The sequence below is a fragment of the Mauremys mutica genome, chromosome 14 (assembly GCF_020497125.1).
Source record: "Mauremys mutica isolate MM-2020 ecotype Southern chromosome 14, ASM2049712v1, whole genome shotgun sequence".
NCBI classification, from domain to species: Eukaryota; Metazoa; Chordata; order Testudines; family Geoemydidae; genus Mauremys; species Mauremys mutica.
In genome coordinates this window covers 26,430,197-26,447,969 of record NC_059085.1, presented here as the reverse complement: position 1 = coordinate 26,447,969, position 17,773 = coordinate 26,430,197, and the positions used below count along the sequence as shown (strand labels likewise).

The following is a 17,773-nucleotide window of genomic DNA, read 5'->3' as shown; positions in this document are numbered from 1 at the left end:
CCAGTCTGAGTAAGTTCAAACATTTTGCACACCTCAAGCAAAGCAGACAGTGGGCTAAATTCTAACTTCAGTGCATCTGTGCAGGTTTAATTTGGTGTGAGTTCTGAGTGCAGCATTCAGTCCACTGTTTGCACCAAAACCACCATGCCCCTGTGCCGGGAAGCCACTACAAATATATACATAGATTGAGTTATTTTAAAGTAAGGGCAAGACACTGACACGTGCATACTCTGTGAAAACAGATTTTCACAAGTGAATGCCCCTCACTTTTTAATGCTATCTAAAAAAAAAATAAAGACCAAAGGAAACAGAAGTGCATCTGAGGAGATATGAAAGGTCACATGGAGATTAATTGATTTCAATACATTTTTTGACCATCACCTTCTCCAAACTGAAGATTCTCTCACCTTTTCAGCCAAGGGAATGATCTGTGCTTATCCACCCACAGGACCTAATGGAGACAACTTGTTTCCAGAAACCTTGTTGCCAAACAGTGGTAAACTTCTGTACCAGGACACAGCAGGCTGGCAAGAGTTGCAACTATCTGTTTTCCACAGTCACTGATTTCTAGTCCCTAGATATCCCACTCCCCTTTAATCATCCCCACAGGTCACTATAGTTCACTGATGACCTGTGGCAAATGGAACAGGAGAGCACTATATACAAGAATATTGGATTATTATAAATAGCATTTAACTTAAATAAAAATACTCTTACTTAATCCAGTTCATCAGCTCCACTGTGTCTGGATCATAGAATTCTCTCAGCTCTGACAGCTCATCCACCATTCCTGGACAGAACTAGAATTACAAACAAAACAACCTGAAGACAAAATGAACAAACCGAATTCTGGATATTGGAACAGAGCTCAATTACTAAATAAATAAGTGTAAATGGCTGGTTTGAACTATTGATATTTTCTCCCTTATAGATAAGCTAAAAGGCTTTAGTATATCTGCCCCTCTGATTGGCAATCTGGGGCCTGTTGAGGTCCTCAGCTGATGCTAGATCAGATAAGAGTAGAATGATCAAGGTGGCTTTTTAACTTAACTAGACCATTCCATGGTTTTATCATCTAGAGATTAGACTACACCTTAAATATATTTGGAAACTGAAGCTAGTGGTGAATGTGGCAGTCTGTTTCTGTAGCCGATATTGTGACAGTGCTTTGGAAACTGTACTGGGTGCCTACTGGTCTAAGTTATTTGTTACGACTTACAAAGCCCTAAATCTACTGTGTTGACTGCCTCTCTTCTAGTCTGATACTTCTGCAGTTGAGATCGGAGAAGATACATTGGATAACACTCCGTTTAAAAGAGAGGGACTGCTGTCAGGATGTGTCCTCCCAGAGTCCCTCAAATTTGGAACTTATTCCCCACTTTGGTCTACTAGTAAATTTAAGAAGCTTGCAGACTTTTTTCTATAAAATTATTAAACAAAAATTCTCAAATTTGAGGGCCTAAAATTAGACACTTAAGAGGCCAGTTTAATAAAAGTGCAGAGCACCTGCAGTTCCCATTGGTCTTGGTTAGTGACATTAGTGCTTGACACCTCTAAAAATATCCGGCTACTTATTTAGGTGAATAAATTTTAAGCATCTACATTTTATGTTCATTGTATAATGAAAAGGCGAGAACCGCTGAAGTTATTCATACTGTTTCAATTCGCCTAAAGATGAAAGCAACCAGGATGTTAAATATCATCATCCTTAGGGATATTAGGCTGGAAATCATAACTAAAAATAAGATTGACTGTCCTTTCCTCATGTTTCTATGGAACCTCAATCTTAGACTACATTGTTAAACATGCCAGTCTCTGTAAAGACGTAGGCATAATGGACTACAATAAAGATATCTGTACCCTAACCAACTAAATTTTTCAAGGTTTAGATTTACTTAACAACACAAAGTCAGGATTTCATGGCATAATGGGAATTCTGGACTTAATCAGCTTTGTGGCCTTAGCAAATACTAACAATTTGTTTAGGAATAACTGACTCATACAAACAAAATTTGATAGATAATCTTCTATGTTTAAATTGTAAAGAATGCATATAAAGACATTAAACAACCTGGATAATGACTAAAAATTTTGATTTAAAAAAAACCACAAACCTTTAAACCTCAATAACATGCTGAAGCAATAACATGCTGGACAAATATGGAATGGAACTATAAGCGTAGTCAACGTTAGCGGCTGTATATCTGCATTACGCATGGAAATCCTCCAGCCTTTAGTTTTTTATGTGAAAGTTGTAGTCTGCAGTACACTAATGTAGAAAATTCATGTGACTAGATATGTAGATGTCTCAAGACACACTGTATAACTAATCTAAAAGCTGGCTAGTGTTGCAGCCACAGCTGTAGCTGAATAAATAATCTTTCAGGAAAAGTATTTGGGATTGTAGCAACCACATGTCTTAAAAGAAGCTTTCATTATCTTATTCAGGATTAGGTGGTTAATCCCATAAAATTGCTGGTTTAGGGGAGGGGGCTAATGCATATTTCCTCTTATAAGTGTAACCTCAAGGGGCTATGCTAAATGGGTTTGCTTACAACTCCTTCACAAGAACCAGATATGATGGCCAGTTAAACTTTATTTTTACATGTAATAAATATGGAAGATGTTTATGCAGTCTGTGCACATATGGGGTGTGTGAAAATAATAATTTATTAGGTGCAAAGCATATACTGTATGTCTTGATATCCAACAGAATCAACTTACACCTTCAGCTTTCTTGCAAAGGTTGGGATGGGTGATATACATAAACCATTCCTTTGTCATGGAAGGAAAAGATTCTGGATCTCTCTCAGTAGAGAGGTTAATCACTTTCTCTGGCCATACTCTGAGGACTGGTTCACTGACAGCATTTTAATCTATTTGTTGAAAAGTTTTCGGCCCTGAAGAGTGAGTAATAAGTCAGAATTTTGGGGAATTGCTATTTTCAATGTTTTGTTTTTTTAAATTGAGTCCTAGCTAGCAGAGAATTCAATCTCCTTTTCAGAAAGTCCTTACTTAAGGGCCTGATCCTGAAAGATGCCAAGCATTTTGAGAGGAGCTAAATCTGTTCACTCACATTGAGCATTCAGTACCTTGCAGGGTTAAGCTCTTAAACTCTATGAATTAGCCTGCTTTTCCTTAATACCTGCACTATTTGGATACCGGGCTCTTCAGGTAGTTTGAACACATCTATGGGCTTGACCCACAGCCCACAAAAGTCAAAGGAGTCTCCCTTTCACTTCAGTGGACCCTATATGCTTTAATGACACTTCAGAAATGGATATTGGCTTCAAAGATCTCAGCTTCTGAAGAGTTGGATTGAATATCATATTGATGTGTTATCCGAGACAGCATTCTACAGAAAAAGGACTTGCCACCTCTAGCATACATAAAAACGGATACCTCCCATCCATTCTCTGGGATGTGGAGAGGTGCTACATTTCCTAAACTGGCATACTGGAAGGAAAAAACAGTATCCCTAAAAATATGCAAAAAACCCCAAAACATCTACCGAAATGAGAAAAAGAACCATGAGATAATCTAGACCACTGTGTCCCACTATGTTAATAGTTTGACTTTCCATTTTGCCTCTGAACTGTATTTACTTTTAAAATAAATTAATAAAATTCACAAGGAGACTTAACAGAGCTTCAGAATTTTCTCTATTGCTAGGTGGCAGTTCCTTGGTTATTATGAAGAAGATTCCCTTCATTTTTTTTAACTCTGATAACGAGCTTCACCTTGAGTTTCTTTGAAGCTAATGATTTCAAGGGAAACATCTTGTCTCCCATTGGGTATAGCAGAAATAATTTCTGCATCAAAGTAGCTGCTGAATTTTTGTTTGTTTGTTTCTATAAATATAGATTAAAAGAATGGCCTGCCCAGTTGTCAGCGTTCCATTAAATTAATGATCTAAATCTCAGATATATGACAGGCTGATCAGACTAATAGTCTACTTCATATATGCTATTATTATGGAACTTATTTTATCTTGGTGTTGCATAAACACATTTGTTTCATGTATTTACATATAAAAGCTTGAGCCTTGTTATCATTTGCTCCTGAGACAGGGTTGATGATAACACAAATCTTAGACTGGTTTAATAATTCTGTAGGTTTACTTCAAAGATTGCATAAAATGAAGTACAGCAGTAGAGCAGAAGATAATCATTTCTGCTCCTAAAATGGATCATTACACCAGTTAACAATCTGTATCTTAACTGCAACTTACCTATAAGTACTTAAAATTTGAACAGATATAAGCTTACGTTTTCAGAATATAGGAATGAAAATCATTCCTAACTGATAATTTGCACACATAACTACCACAATTTCACATGCACTTGTATCTTAGGATGCAAGTGATCAGTTAGGTGCGACTGTTAATTTGAGTGAATGCATATGCAATTTAAACAGGCAATCAATATTTTTTTACACATACAATTACATCATTTTCTTAAAATTCAGCCATGAATCTCATGTTATTAGCTAAAGCCTCTCACCCGGTATTTATTTTCAAATGTACAATTTTGAGGCAGTATGAAAAACAGTGATATGTTTTTACATCCGATACATGGGTCTTCTTTTATATAATCGGGAATTTTTTCAAAACAAAAATGAATTTTTTACCCCTGAGGGAAAACATACCAAAATATTAAGACGAAAACATTTCTTACCTTACAGGAAAGGTACAGCAATATGATTATTGGTACCAAATACCTAATGACACATAGCTAGGAGAAAAATTCAAAACAAACTATGATTAGTTTTTATGGCACAGTATAAAGTGCTTTGATCTAAATGAATATTTTTCCTTTGCTTGATGGAATGAATAATGCCATAAGCATCTGTCTGTGCAGATCACATTTCAAGATCTGGGCCTATTTGTTCTGAGCTAAAGACCAATAGTTATAAAAATCATTCTATATAGAAGAAGGATTACAAACCACCACAAAATGTTACTTTAAATTTATGCACTTTAAATATCCTATGAAGTGCAAAAAAGTCTCCTGTACAGTATAATAAATTATAAGTCTGTTCAAACTGCTGATTAATTCTAAAAAATTCTAGGATTTTTATTTAGTCAAGGTGTTACTAGCCTTCACAGCTTCTTCTATATTGCCACCTAGTGCATTAAAATGGCATTGCTTAAATTATGAAACCCCAGGAAAATACTAGTTTAAATTTAAAATGAATCATTTATCTGAATACACATTTTAGAAGTATTAACTAGTGCTTTTTAAATGTTTCCATATAGTGTGAGAGGCCTAAAAACATTAGATTTATTTCATATCTACTTTTAACAAGCTGAAGCTTCATTTGTCTAATTATGGGAAAATACAGAATTTCAAATACTGTCATAAGAAATATAGCTCTAACCCTCTGTGGTGTGTAGAGACGAACAGATTTCAGGACAAATCCCCAAACTTCAGTACTGCACAAACCAAAAGAGGCAAATACACACATATGGGAAGTCCAAAGGTACTTCATTCTGGAAGATAAGCAAGTTTTCATTGATCATGTGAGGCGATAGTGAATGGTATGCCTGTACATGAGGGCTTGAAAGAATTTTTTTTTTAACAGGTAAATGTTGGTAAAAGTCTATTTTACAACATACTCACAAACCGATGAAATATTTTCATCAATGATAATAAATTTACATACAAGTGAAGTAAGAAAAATGATCCTTGAACTTTTTTTTGAGTTTAAGAATGCTTACTTTGTATATTTTTGACATGTGATGTTGACAATTTGTGTTTAGTGGTTATAAAGCTTAAACTTTTTGAATCTCTGCTGCTATTAAATAATTGTCTGACCCCCCACAAAATTTCATGCAAATTTTCAATTTAAATAGATAACAGAAAAAAATACTTACAAATCAATATCAGTTGAAATCATACAAAAATAAAAACTGAATTTGCCAAGCCTATGTACAACCATGAAAAGTATTTTGATGTCTGGTCAGTAACTTCAGAGAAACTTAAACACAACTTTATTGTGCTCCCAGGACACTGAGGATTGGCATCATAGCAGAAGTAACTAAAAGATCAAATTTGGCAGCTTGTCACAAAAGCTTGAGATTAAATACTTTTCCCCCAAACAAAATTGTGTGTTTTCTCTGTGGTCTGACTGTTTTGGGAAAGATCCTGCTGGGAAGGGTTAATTGCACCAGGAAGCAGGCAGTAAGATGGGGAAGGCAGAGCACTGCATGGGGTTATGACTACTAGTGTGTTAGATATTAAATATTCAACAGCTTGCAGAGACAATGAAATTTTTAAATACCTCATTGTGCTTAAAGCCAGGCATCCAAACAGAATTGTGTGCATTAAGTTGTAGGTAGCTCCAGGCTTCAGTACTATTGTGGAAATTTCCATTTTATCCATGGATTGGACATTAGCTGAACCACTGAATGAACAAACAAAAAAATTAGTGCTGTGCTAGGCTTAACAATACATTATTTTAAAATTGTACATTTGCATGCAGTTTAAAATTATTTTAACCTCTGATACCATAGAGATTAAAGCACCTGATGTTAGTACTAATTAACAGATAATAATGATTACAGTAATAGTACCTCCATAATAAAATGTCAGGTTTTCTGTTTTCATCTCTGGGGTGCTGGTTATGGGTTTAAATAAACTTTTAAAATAAATAAATGTTCGTGTAGTTTATTTCCATGATTTGCATTATAGTGTATTGTAAATACTAAAACAAATTCACATGAAAAATTTAGTGATTGCCAATACAAACTTTATCAGTTAGTTGAGTTATTTTGGTGGGGAACAAAATTTATGCCCCAGAATCTCAGCTGTAGCCAAGTGTGACAGCACTGCCAAGGAGTTGACTGCAGCTCCCTGATTCTGGGGCCAGTTCTACATTGGCCCCTGGAATAGATTGGAATAGCAGTGGGGCAGGTCACAAACTAGAACTTGCTGGAATGCAGTAATGCTCCAGCCATGTCCCTCCTATCCCTGTGCCAGGGACATGGTGAATTTGACATAGACCAGGCTATATCAGCTGGGGACTGGTGATCCTCAAGTGCAGGCAATTGGTAATTCTCTAGCTGCTTTGCAAAAAGGGACTGGAATGAATTAGACACACTATATTTTGTAGTAGGTAATAAATAACTTTCCTTTATAGTCAGTAAAATAGTTTGGGATTCTATAAAGACTGATTATAGCTAAATCTTATTACACACTACATTTTGAACTTCAGATATGAAGGGATTTACTGTTTTATTTTTATAACCTATCTCTTCACTGTCTGTTCAGTACTTATGGTAAAGTGTACTGTATACTGCTGTGTTCACCAATATCAATTATTTAGCCTACTGAAGAAAACTTCAGGAAAATCTAGTTTTGAAACTTACAGTACCTGAGATTCTGAAAAGCAACAACAGCAGCTGCTATTGCCATAAGCAAGAGAACAAATAGGTAGGCATAAAAAAGTAATGTATCTGAGAGTCTTGCAAAAGTATTAAATGGCAGCAGACCAAATGCTTCTTCACAGAGGTACAGGTTAGCATCGAAATCTCTAAAGAAAGAAGAATAAAAACGGTCATACTATAGATTTCATAACTAGTGGCTACATGAAAGGTTCACAGTTTCCTCACAGTATTCAGACAATCATAAAACTATGCATATAAGTGAAGATTTCTACCTCTTGTTCATATCTTTCAGATCATGGTTGCAAATAATAAGTGAAATAAATGTTGACCTGAAGATCTAATTTTGACAATGAACTGATATAATGAAGTAAAACTGAAATTTTCAGATTAACTGATATCCTACCTTGTTGCTCCAAATCCAAATTTTGCTTTCAGGAATTTAAATATATGTTCATCTGACTCAAGATTAAGAATTTTCTATTGAGGAAGAAAATAAAGTTACATTTTTCTGCTATAAATTAGAATACATCTTCTCAAACACTTCATATATTAAAAAAAATTTGACATTGAAATTGTGAAACAATTCACAATTGTTCAGCTGTAGCCTTAAAGTGCAGTTCTGCTGTGATGAACTTTGCAAAAATCATAGAATATCAAGGTTGGAAGGGACCTCAAGAGGTCATCTAGTCCAAAGCAGGACCAATTCCCAACTAAATCATACCAGCCAGGGCTTTGTCAAGCCTGACCTTAAACCTCTAAGGAAGGAGATTCCTCCACCTCCCTAGGTAACCCATTCCAGTACTTCACCACCTTCCTAGTGAAAAAGTTTTTCCTAGTATCTAATCTAAACCTCCCACACTGCAACTTGAGACCATTACTCCTTGTTCTGTCATCTGGTACCTCTGAGAACAGTTTAGATCCCTCCTCTTTTGAGCCCCAAATGGCACTGTGAAGTTTGTTTGTTTTTCGATACTTTTTGTATCATGTATTCCCAGTTACTTTTCTAACTCAGAGTCTTGAGATCTCAGTCTGTGGTTTGAGAGTCGACCTGGGTTCTTTTTGTTTTAAGCATCTTCACTAATAATAAAGGACAAATTATGCCTTCAAGTAGGTTTATTATCATTGACTTTTATCATGCCCTACCATAAGTAGGGCCCTACCAAATTCACAGTCCATTTTGGTCAATTTCACGGTCATAGGATTTTAAAAATAGTAAATTTCATTATTTCAGCTATTTAAATCTGAAATTTCATGGTGGTGTAATTGTAGGAATCCTGATCCAAAAAGGAGTTGTGGGGGGAGGGGTCGCAAGGTTATTGTAGGGCGGGCTGTGGTATTGCTACCCTTACTACTGTGCTGCTGCTGCTGGCGGTGGCACTGCCTTTAGAGATGGGCAGCTGGAGAGCACTGTCTGCTGGCCAGGAACCCAGCTCTGAAGGCAGAGCCACTGCCAGCAGCAGTGCAGTAGTAAGGATGACATGGTATAGTATTGCCACCCTTACTTCTCCGCTGTGGCCTGCAGAGCTGGGCCCTCAGTCAGCAGCCACCACTCTCTCTGGCTGCCCAGCTCTGAAGGCAGCTTCTAGGTTTTGATCTATTGTACAAGCAAATTGTTGATACATAAGGACTAAAATCCAGGTCACACTCCCTTAGTTGCACAGTGCTAGCAGGAGGATAATGTGACAATAAGGGTGGCTTTTTCCTCCCTACTTTTAAAATGTATAGCTTTGTCTCTGTGTACACACAGAGCAGATATGAGTAAGAAGCTGTCTTTTTATATAGTAACTTTTTGGAGTAGAACTGCACTTCAACTTTTTTAATGGATTTGAGTCTAACAGAAACGGATTAACAGATTCACAAGTTACACAAGAGTGTCTTGTGGTGCTATAAAGCAATATTGGCCATAGTCTTCCCATGGAAGTACTGATAAAGTTATACATTCATGTGCATGCATAAGTTGTTGCAGAAATGTGGTCAACTTGTGATCAGCGGATTCCAGAAAAGAGAAGTTAAAAAGATTCTTGGACAAAAAGGATCAGAAACTCTTCAGCTCCTAAAATATACTGTTTTTTAAATGAGGCAAAATCTCATGATTTACTACTCAAAGTTGCCTACCCCATGTATATTTATCAAATTCCTAACTTTACATATGTAGAAAACTTCATATTTACCTACCTTAATAAAGTTATTAACTAGAAGTGTCAAACATAACACCATGAGTACATGGAAGAAAAGTTTCACAAGTCTATTTAGCAAGCATCCCATTTTCATGTTTTTCTAGAAATTAAACAGATTAGTATCTTAGTCTTTTTTAAAACAAAAGATTTAGAATATTATACATCTGGAACAAGAGATAAAATAAGCTGCTTCAAATTATTTATTTAAATATGATACAATAATAGTTTATTAGCCTAATGCAAGCAAGCAATTAATTTCAGCCATATATGTAAAACTGTGTACATTTCTACACAGGAGGAGAGGGACCAAAGGCGTACTCACAGTACAGAGCTCCTGTAACCTCAGTGGCCAGGCTGAGCTCTGTGGATGGCCAAGTAGATTCTCAGGATCCTCTCTGAGGTGGCCTCTTTGTGCCTATCTAGTTTCCCAACCTTAGCACTTCCTCAGAGGTCTAGACTGATTCGGACCTCAAACACCATGTGTGTTCTCCAGGTTGCTGTGGAAATCAGTATGTTCTCAATGTGCCAATGGGGCGAAGGGCATGCTCTTAATTCAGCATGGGTATCAGCTACACTACATGGCCTACATGATGATCTCCCAGTTTAAAGCTCCAGATTTAACAATGCTCCTTGTCCCACTCACAGCAGTTTGGGATGGGAGCAGACGTTGTCTAATTAGAGGATTCTGGTCTTATGCTGCCACATAGGATGGGTCAAGAACTGTGATCCTGTAATTAGACAACTGTTTTGACTTAGGGCTCCTTCAAGCTGTCAGATTCCTTTGTAGGGAGTTAAGGATCCCATCTGAGCCCTACTGAAATCAATGGGATGCTATGTGTGCAAAGGTCTGTTCACACATATACTTTTGCAAGATCAGGGTCTCAGTTTGCATAGTTGTAAATGTTAATTGCTGATACCTCTCAAATTCTAACATTTTAGATGTATCCAATAATTATCAGTAAGTAAGAGTAATCACTGAGCCTCTACTCTGTTGGAAATCTTCTAACCAATGGTAATAGCCTGTTGAAAATGACTGCCCTGCACCTTTAAGCAGGGGCGGGTATTTGGCTGGCTGGTGGAATGAAGGGAATTGTGTTTTATGGCTTTGTGGGGGAGGGGATGAAAACTGCTACAAAAGGGTCAGTGTGGTCACTGCCTCATCCCCTAGGAATGGAGGGTTTAAAAGGGGCAGCTTGGGCATCCTGGGGCACCAAATTATTCAGGGAAGATGGGGTTTCCCTGTAAAGCTTTGGAGCCCATTTGTTTTGGCCAGGGCCGGCTCTGGCTTATTTGCCGCCCCAAGCAAAAAAAAAAAGAGGGGGGAGGGGCCGCCAGAGCGGCAAAGCAAAACATGGGGCTATCTGCACTGTACACTTATTTGCTGGGTAGTCCCAGACATCTAATAATAAAGTTGCAGCCTGATTAAAACCATGTCAAATGTCTCCTGTCCTTGTTTTGGTATAGACAGACTATGAGTGCTGAGGAAGGAAAGAGATTTCTCTAAAAACTGAACTACTTTTAAATTTGTCATACTGCTTGTTTACTATTACAAAACAAAAAAGGTTTTGAGCACATACCTGAACTGTTCTTGCTAGCAAGACTGACACATTAAAACTTATAAGTAGGGATCCAAGAATCATGGAATTAAAGAACTGTAGAACACAGACCAGTAGTATGCCTGTTAATTGTATAATGTAGAGCCATGTAACCTGCAACAAAGAGATGTTATGGATGCCAAAATATTTTTTAAAAAATTGCTTTTCCCTGAACAAAGAGTATTTTTACTGTTGGTCTCTTTTGCTTATGTCAATCACTTCTAGTGTTAAATGCGGTATTGTGACAAGATTCAGAACATCACATTCAGTGGTACTATCCTATCTTTGTATTTATTCACACACAAGAATCAATAATTAAGTTAATAGTATTTCATGCTTTTGCTATGAATGTTTGATGCCACAGTGACCTAAGCATATGAACGATACAACTAGGAAAAAGTTAATCACATAAAATGGTTTAAGCATCTTGGGGAAGTATCTTTCTGTGCCAGCATTTGGGATCATAAATATTTATTGTGCTTCTTACAGGATTATCATTGCCAGCAAATGACAGTTGTACACAAAGCAACTAAATTTTCTTGAGCTTCTTATGAAACTGCAATAGATAAGGATGCTCAACTGGATATTCATGTTAAAAAAAAAAACAATTGATTTTGCTGAGGTATGATACTGTGTGGTTCTTTTAATTAGTACTTTGCATATGGTAGATCCAGAGTTTAATGCTGGATTACAGCACTGGCCCAAATCAATACCAAATAGATAAGATCCAATTTTAAGTCAATATGCAACAATATTCTGTGGCAAAGACACTTTAAACTATCTTTTAATTTAATTCTTTAGGATGAAATGAACTGCCAAACTTTGTGGTAGCTGCTGAGGTACATCAATGGCTACCCTGAGCTTATGTCTGCAGATATACATAAGAGACCTTTTGTGACGTTTTGGGATATTTATAAAGCAGATTATGAATAGTTTTAGTCTCTCAACCCTGTTGATTTTAAGCATAAATTAATATAATTACTTTAAAATTCAAGTCACCATCTTCTTGACTTAGGCTGTCTGACAGTGAAGTATTATTCAATTTACACAGGAATACTAGCCATAAATCTATACATTACCCATTCTTGATCCAACAGACAATGCTTTATCTTACACTTAATGTAGCAATACTTAGAACACATGTTGAGATCATCTCAATGGAACTGGTAGGCTTTTGATACTGAACTCAAGGAAAATGTCTTTTTCTAGCTAAACAATCATTCAGCTGATAGTAAATTCCAGTTTTTATTCTCCTTACAACAACCTTTTTGTCAGTTCAGTTCAGCACCATAGTGATGGCTTCTGTTCTATGGTAAACTTGAATGTCTCAAGGGTATAATTTGTCTTGCTTGTTGCTGAAACAGCAATCTGGTCCATTCTGTTCCTCCTTTTGATTTATGGTGCAGTGACTATAGCTGTCTTTCAAACTATGATGTAAGGTTGTCAAGACAACTTTCAGACAGTTTTAGGACTTTACCTAGCCCAATAGTTATCCTCGCTACACAGTTTATCTGACAGATTCAGCATGACGGCAGGTGCTTATAGAATCAGAATCTTCGAGATTTCCCATGTAAGATTTTCTGTTATTTTTTGGGGGCTCTGATGGTGGCTCAAAAGCTGAAGGAGAACCCTACTGTATAACTTTACTAGATAAGCACCTTTGGAGGCACTTTATAGCATCTAGCGCAATGAGGACCTGAGACTGATTTTGTTTGGGAGCTACAGTAATATGAATATTAAACATACAACTATACAAAAATTATGAGATCATATATTGGACCTCGTTCTCTCCCGAAGTGACTTCAGAAGGGTTGTATGGATGTAACTCATAAAAGAATTGTGTCCAATTTAGTTTCTATAGATCAATCACTGCATGACAAATAATGCAATATCATACAATTTAATATAGCCCACAAATCAAACCAATTCAAATAGAAGATTTTGTAATTTAGGATGTAAACAGAAAATCTCTCAAACAACAACAAAAAAACCTTCCAATCAAGATATTTAAAAATGGATCCCTGATGTTAGGCTCCTAAGTTCTTATCCTGGCACATAATTACATGACCTGAATTTCAAAAATGCTGTGCAGCAGCTCCTATTGAAGTAAGGGGGAAACCTTGGCCAATACATACAGAATTTACATAAAAAGAAACTTCATTTTCAGTTTCTGTTGACCAACTACAGGAATATAGACTTCTCTGATGTTGATCACATCCCCAGCACTGTTGAACTGAAATCAGAATGATAGTTTAGGATTTTCCTTAGATCATTCAAACTTGTTAGTTAGCCTCGTGCCTTACAGGGATTACACTTGTAATACTTTTTAAAATTAGTTACTATAATTTAACCTAGTTTTTGCTCTGAATTGTTTTGTTTTAAAATGTAAAAACAATGTTTGTTTCTCTTGATTAAAGTGGAAACAATTATATTAGTGCTAGAACCCATTAGCACTGTCCATTTCTTATTCAATATATGAAGTTACTTAAGCATTACAATTAGTATACCATTACATTGGGAACTAAAATTAATCTGAGACAAACATTTATTATTACCTGAATTATTTTAATTGATCATACAAATTCATGGGAGTGACAGTAAGTAAATCTTATAAATCACATATTTGACAGATGATTTTATTATTTTTTGATAAATTCAGACCCATTAATTTATTAAGGATGCATATTCTCAACAAAACATACTTAAATATAAACTGGGAGTTACTTTCCACCATTGCAAATTCAAATACAGCATATGCTAGAAACATGCTAAAAAATTTTTTACTGTACAAAAAAATGCAGCTCATACAGAGTTCTCTGGAATATATAGCAAGTTTTTTTTTTCAAAATTGGTCCTGATTCAAATCTGTATGAATTAGATATTCTTGATTTTTCTTTCTGGAATCTTAACTTTTTTTAAAAAATAAATAAATAAATATTCACTGAGATGCTTTGTTGTTTAACTGTTGTATAATTTATTGCTTCAAATTAAGGTTTTAGAATACTGCATCCAGTTTAAAAGGCTTTATGCAATTACTTTTGTATTTTACCAGACCTAATTAAAGCCCTGATCCTACAAAGATTTATGCAAGTACTTACCTGGCTACACAAGATTAGTCCCAACAGGATGGGACCATTCATGTGTGTAAAGTTGAGCACAAGCATAATTCCTTATAGCATCAAGACCTTAGTCATTATCATTCTAGCAAGAATACAGAAGTTTCACACTTTCATGTACTTAATGCTGCCACAGTGTATATATGGTCGAATCCATGTTTGACAAGTATTTGTGATCACAACTGCAGCTGACATGATTTCATTTGGTTATGATCCCCAGCGTAGGCATGTTCGGTTTTTTTGTTTGTTTGTTTTTTCTTGTTTTACAAACTATTTTTTAGCAGAGGCTGTGGTAAGACTATGGGCTTACTAAGGTTTTAGCACAGTTTCTGAACATGAGCTCCCATACCTGCTTTCAGATCTGCATGGTAGCAAGCATATATCTGTGTGGAATCAAATGTAGAAGTGTGGCCCTGGTTTGTAACTGTAATTGCTGTGGCGGCAAATAGTTTTATAATCAAGTTTGGCTATAATCATGTCTGAAAATGATCCCCAAAACACTTTCATGCCCTGTCCTCAACTAGGTTTTCACTATTACAGAACTTAGGAGTTGCACCAAGTAAACAGGGACAAAGCCAGACAAACATTCCAGCTGAAAAATCATATTCAGTTAACAAAAAAAGGGGGGGTTATGTTCAGATTACTCCGTTTCATCCCACAGTTATATTATAGGAAATAACTGATTCTGGTTATTTAAGAGCACATCACAGAAGTGCACTGCATATTATGTGCTCCTTTCAAACGTAGAACACTCTGCAAAGGAACTTCTCTAAGCTACATTAGTATTAGACTTAGAAAGAAAAAGTCTGGTCATGGCCAGAAATAAGATTACCTTTGTTGTAGGAAGCATGTCAAGACAGTCCAATATGAATAATACTAATGCTTGCATCAGCATCATAAACTGATTGAATTGCCAAGTCAAGCTAAAGAGAAAGGTTGATATAAACACTGCCAGAAGTGTCAGTTTCTGGAAAGAGAAAGTTCTTATGTAACTTACATATCTCCATCAATAAGTGCTTGGGGGAGGGGAGGGTTCTCTCAAGGGTTAAATTAAAAGAGTACATCTCTAAAGTTTGACACAGAAACCTCTTAACTTCTAACTACAGTACTTGGATTGCAAGGGACAGCTGGTATTTAGAGTTTCAAGTATCCAGTTTACACACACAATTCATTTTGCAAATGCAAAATTGCAGTAGCAAATTTTACAGTTGTAATTTCACCTGGGAAAAAGGCTAGGTCTCAGCTCAGCTTGAAAACTTATCTGATAGGGTCACGTGAGCCTATGTTGTGTTTCGTTATGTTGACCAAATCTGAAGTCATGACTTAAAACTGACAGTTGCACAAACTGTACCCTGTACATGCTTTTACTTCTACAACTCAGGGTTACCTCTCAATTTTTTTAAAATGTAAAATAAATTTAAGTAGGGAAAAAAACTTTAATCTTTGGGCTTTGCAAGCCTTTTTTCCTAACCTCTCTTTGGGTGACACTCTCTTATGACATCCAAATATATAAAAAACTCTCCTTCTTGAGTTCTGTAGTTTTCCTTTCAACAGTAGAAATTTTTTAAAAACAGATTTCTTTTGCATTTTTTTCAACCCTGAGTGCATTTATCAGTGTTTGCACCCCTTCATAGTTCAATTATTTGTTCAAATTAATTGCAAGCTCTTCAGAATAACAATTCTTTCTACCATCTATTTGTATAGTGCCTTGTACATTTCCATCACTATATTTAATAGTGTGTTCCTTCTGATTTACAGTCAGTTACGTGAAGCACACACTTCTGTTTTCAGCAGCTCTCCTGACATTTCAGATACTAGTTTTGTTATATCAAATATGTTGTTAGAAATACTTACTTCATGAAGAGGCTGTAAATGAGATCTGAATAGGTATGTGATTGCTGCTATCTGAACTGCAAAGAATGGCAGTGCCCAGTTCTCTCTTAATGGAATGGTGAATTCTACTCTTGTGGTATCTATTCTGCACAAAACAAATGCAGAGATTCATAAATGCAACCAAAACCCAGTCTGCTGCAATGAAGACTTTAATTAAAATTGAAAGTGTATTTGAAAAATCATATCTAGGCTCCTGCAAATTGTTTCTCAGGTAGCTGAATGGTGAGTCCTCTTAACATCCCCAGTCCTGAAAACTTGCCAAGAGGAGCATCCAGGGATTAGTTCATTCATAACCAAAATTTCTTCCTTTTGAATCTTTAACTCCACTTGTTTTCAGATAGCTGTTACAGTGGAGCCAAGCCTCCTCTTTGGGAGCAGAGTTAGGGCAATCTAAAGAAAAGTGTTGGCACCTTTCAAGTCAATGGCAATATATTTCTCCTCAGTTTGGCTTTTAGGAGGCATAGCTGAATAGATAGCTGTCATTTTTCCTCACTGTAATTCAATGGCATTTTCATCACTATAATTCAAGTGCATTGTATTAATGGCATGACAATCTCACTGAATGGACAGCAAGAGACTTTTCGCCTTTCCTGAAACATTCTGACACTAGAAGTGCTATTATCAAAAGACAAGGGCAACCACCCAGCACAGTCATTTCCAGAATCTCAGACAAATGTAAATAATCTCATGTCCATTTTTCCTTATGTAGCTGAAGTAAGTGAAAATATAACAAGCTGTTTATCTGGACCATTCTTACCTGCAAGACCCTAGTACTTCAAACAGTAATTCTATGACCCTAGATGTGCATCCTTTGGACAGAAACTCCCCATTATCCAAATTGGTCCCATGTACTCCTTTTATCTGGATAAGTAACATCATTCTACTGTACACTATTTATTAGAAAGTTGAAGAGAAAACAAGTCCATTCCAAGTTTTCCATATGTGGGACAAAATTACCTCTTAAATAAATATATGAACTACTATCCACAGTTTAAAATTATTTTCTCCTGTAGAGCACTAAAACACTAGATAACTATAAGGAATCACTTTGTAACTGATTTGCTTACAGTCAAACTCCTTTACAGTAGTCACAACTGCTGATTAACATTTCAAACACCTTTTGGGACAGCTTTGATAGTACTGACATTATCCTTTTTATTTTCTTAAGTTTCAGAAAAAAACTGACAGTTCAAGAGCCAGCCTCACTCAAGCTGGTGATAGGGCAATGCAAAGCAGCTAATCTGATCCTTTAAGGAATCCTCAGGTGCCATAGCAGCACAGCAGGTCCTATGCCACCTTTTCCTTGACCCACAATGCAAGAGGTGTATCTATAGGGGAACAAAGGGAGTGGTTGGGACACAAGTTCTGGTCACCCTAAGCTCTTGGGGCTGTGGTGCATCTGGCATAAGTCACTGCACCTCTTAGAGTACTTTGACTTGCACTGAGGGGATATGAGGCTGGTACAGAAGGGCTGCACAATGTGGGAAGTACATAGGTGGCTAAAAGCCACTTCAGTCTGGTCCAAAAAGAGCTTGGATATGCCATATTTTTAGAGTTTCCTCAAATTTTTGACTCTCTCAAACATTAGATATTTAATAATAATAA

The 17,773-nt window shown here is 36.3% G+C and overlaps 1 protein-coding gene across 1 annotated transcript in view; it reads right to left on the bottom strand.

Moving 5' to 3' along the window:
• DPY19L3 (dpy-19 like C-mannosyltransferase 3) overlaps positions 1-17,773 on the bottom strand; it is a 46,704-nt gene that overhangs the window by 12,130 nt on the left and 16,801 nt on the right. The window contains exons 7-16 of the mRNA XM_044987383.1: positions 16,130-16,253; positions 15,108-15,242; positions 11,142-11,273; positions 9,563-9,664; positions 7,791-7,864; positions 7,375-7,533; positions 6,283-6,405; positions 5,380-5,491; positions 4,677-4,733; positions 718-800 (exon numbers count right to left, since the gene is read on the bottom strand). Of these exons, the coding sequence (XP_044843318.1) occupies positions 718-800; positions 4,677-4,733; positions 5,380-5,491; positions 6,283-6,405; positions 7,375-7,533; positions 7,791-7,864; positions 9,563-9,664; positions 11,142-11,273; positions 15,108-15,242; positions 16,130-16,253 (1,101 nt within the window). The remainder of the gene's footprint in view (positions 1-717; positions 801-4,676; positions 4,734-5,379; positions 5,492-6,282; positions 6,406-7,374; positions 7,534-7,790; positions 7,865-9,562; positions 9,665-11,141; positions 11,274-15,107; positions 15,243-16,129; positions 16,254-17,773) is intronic.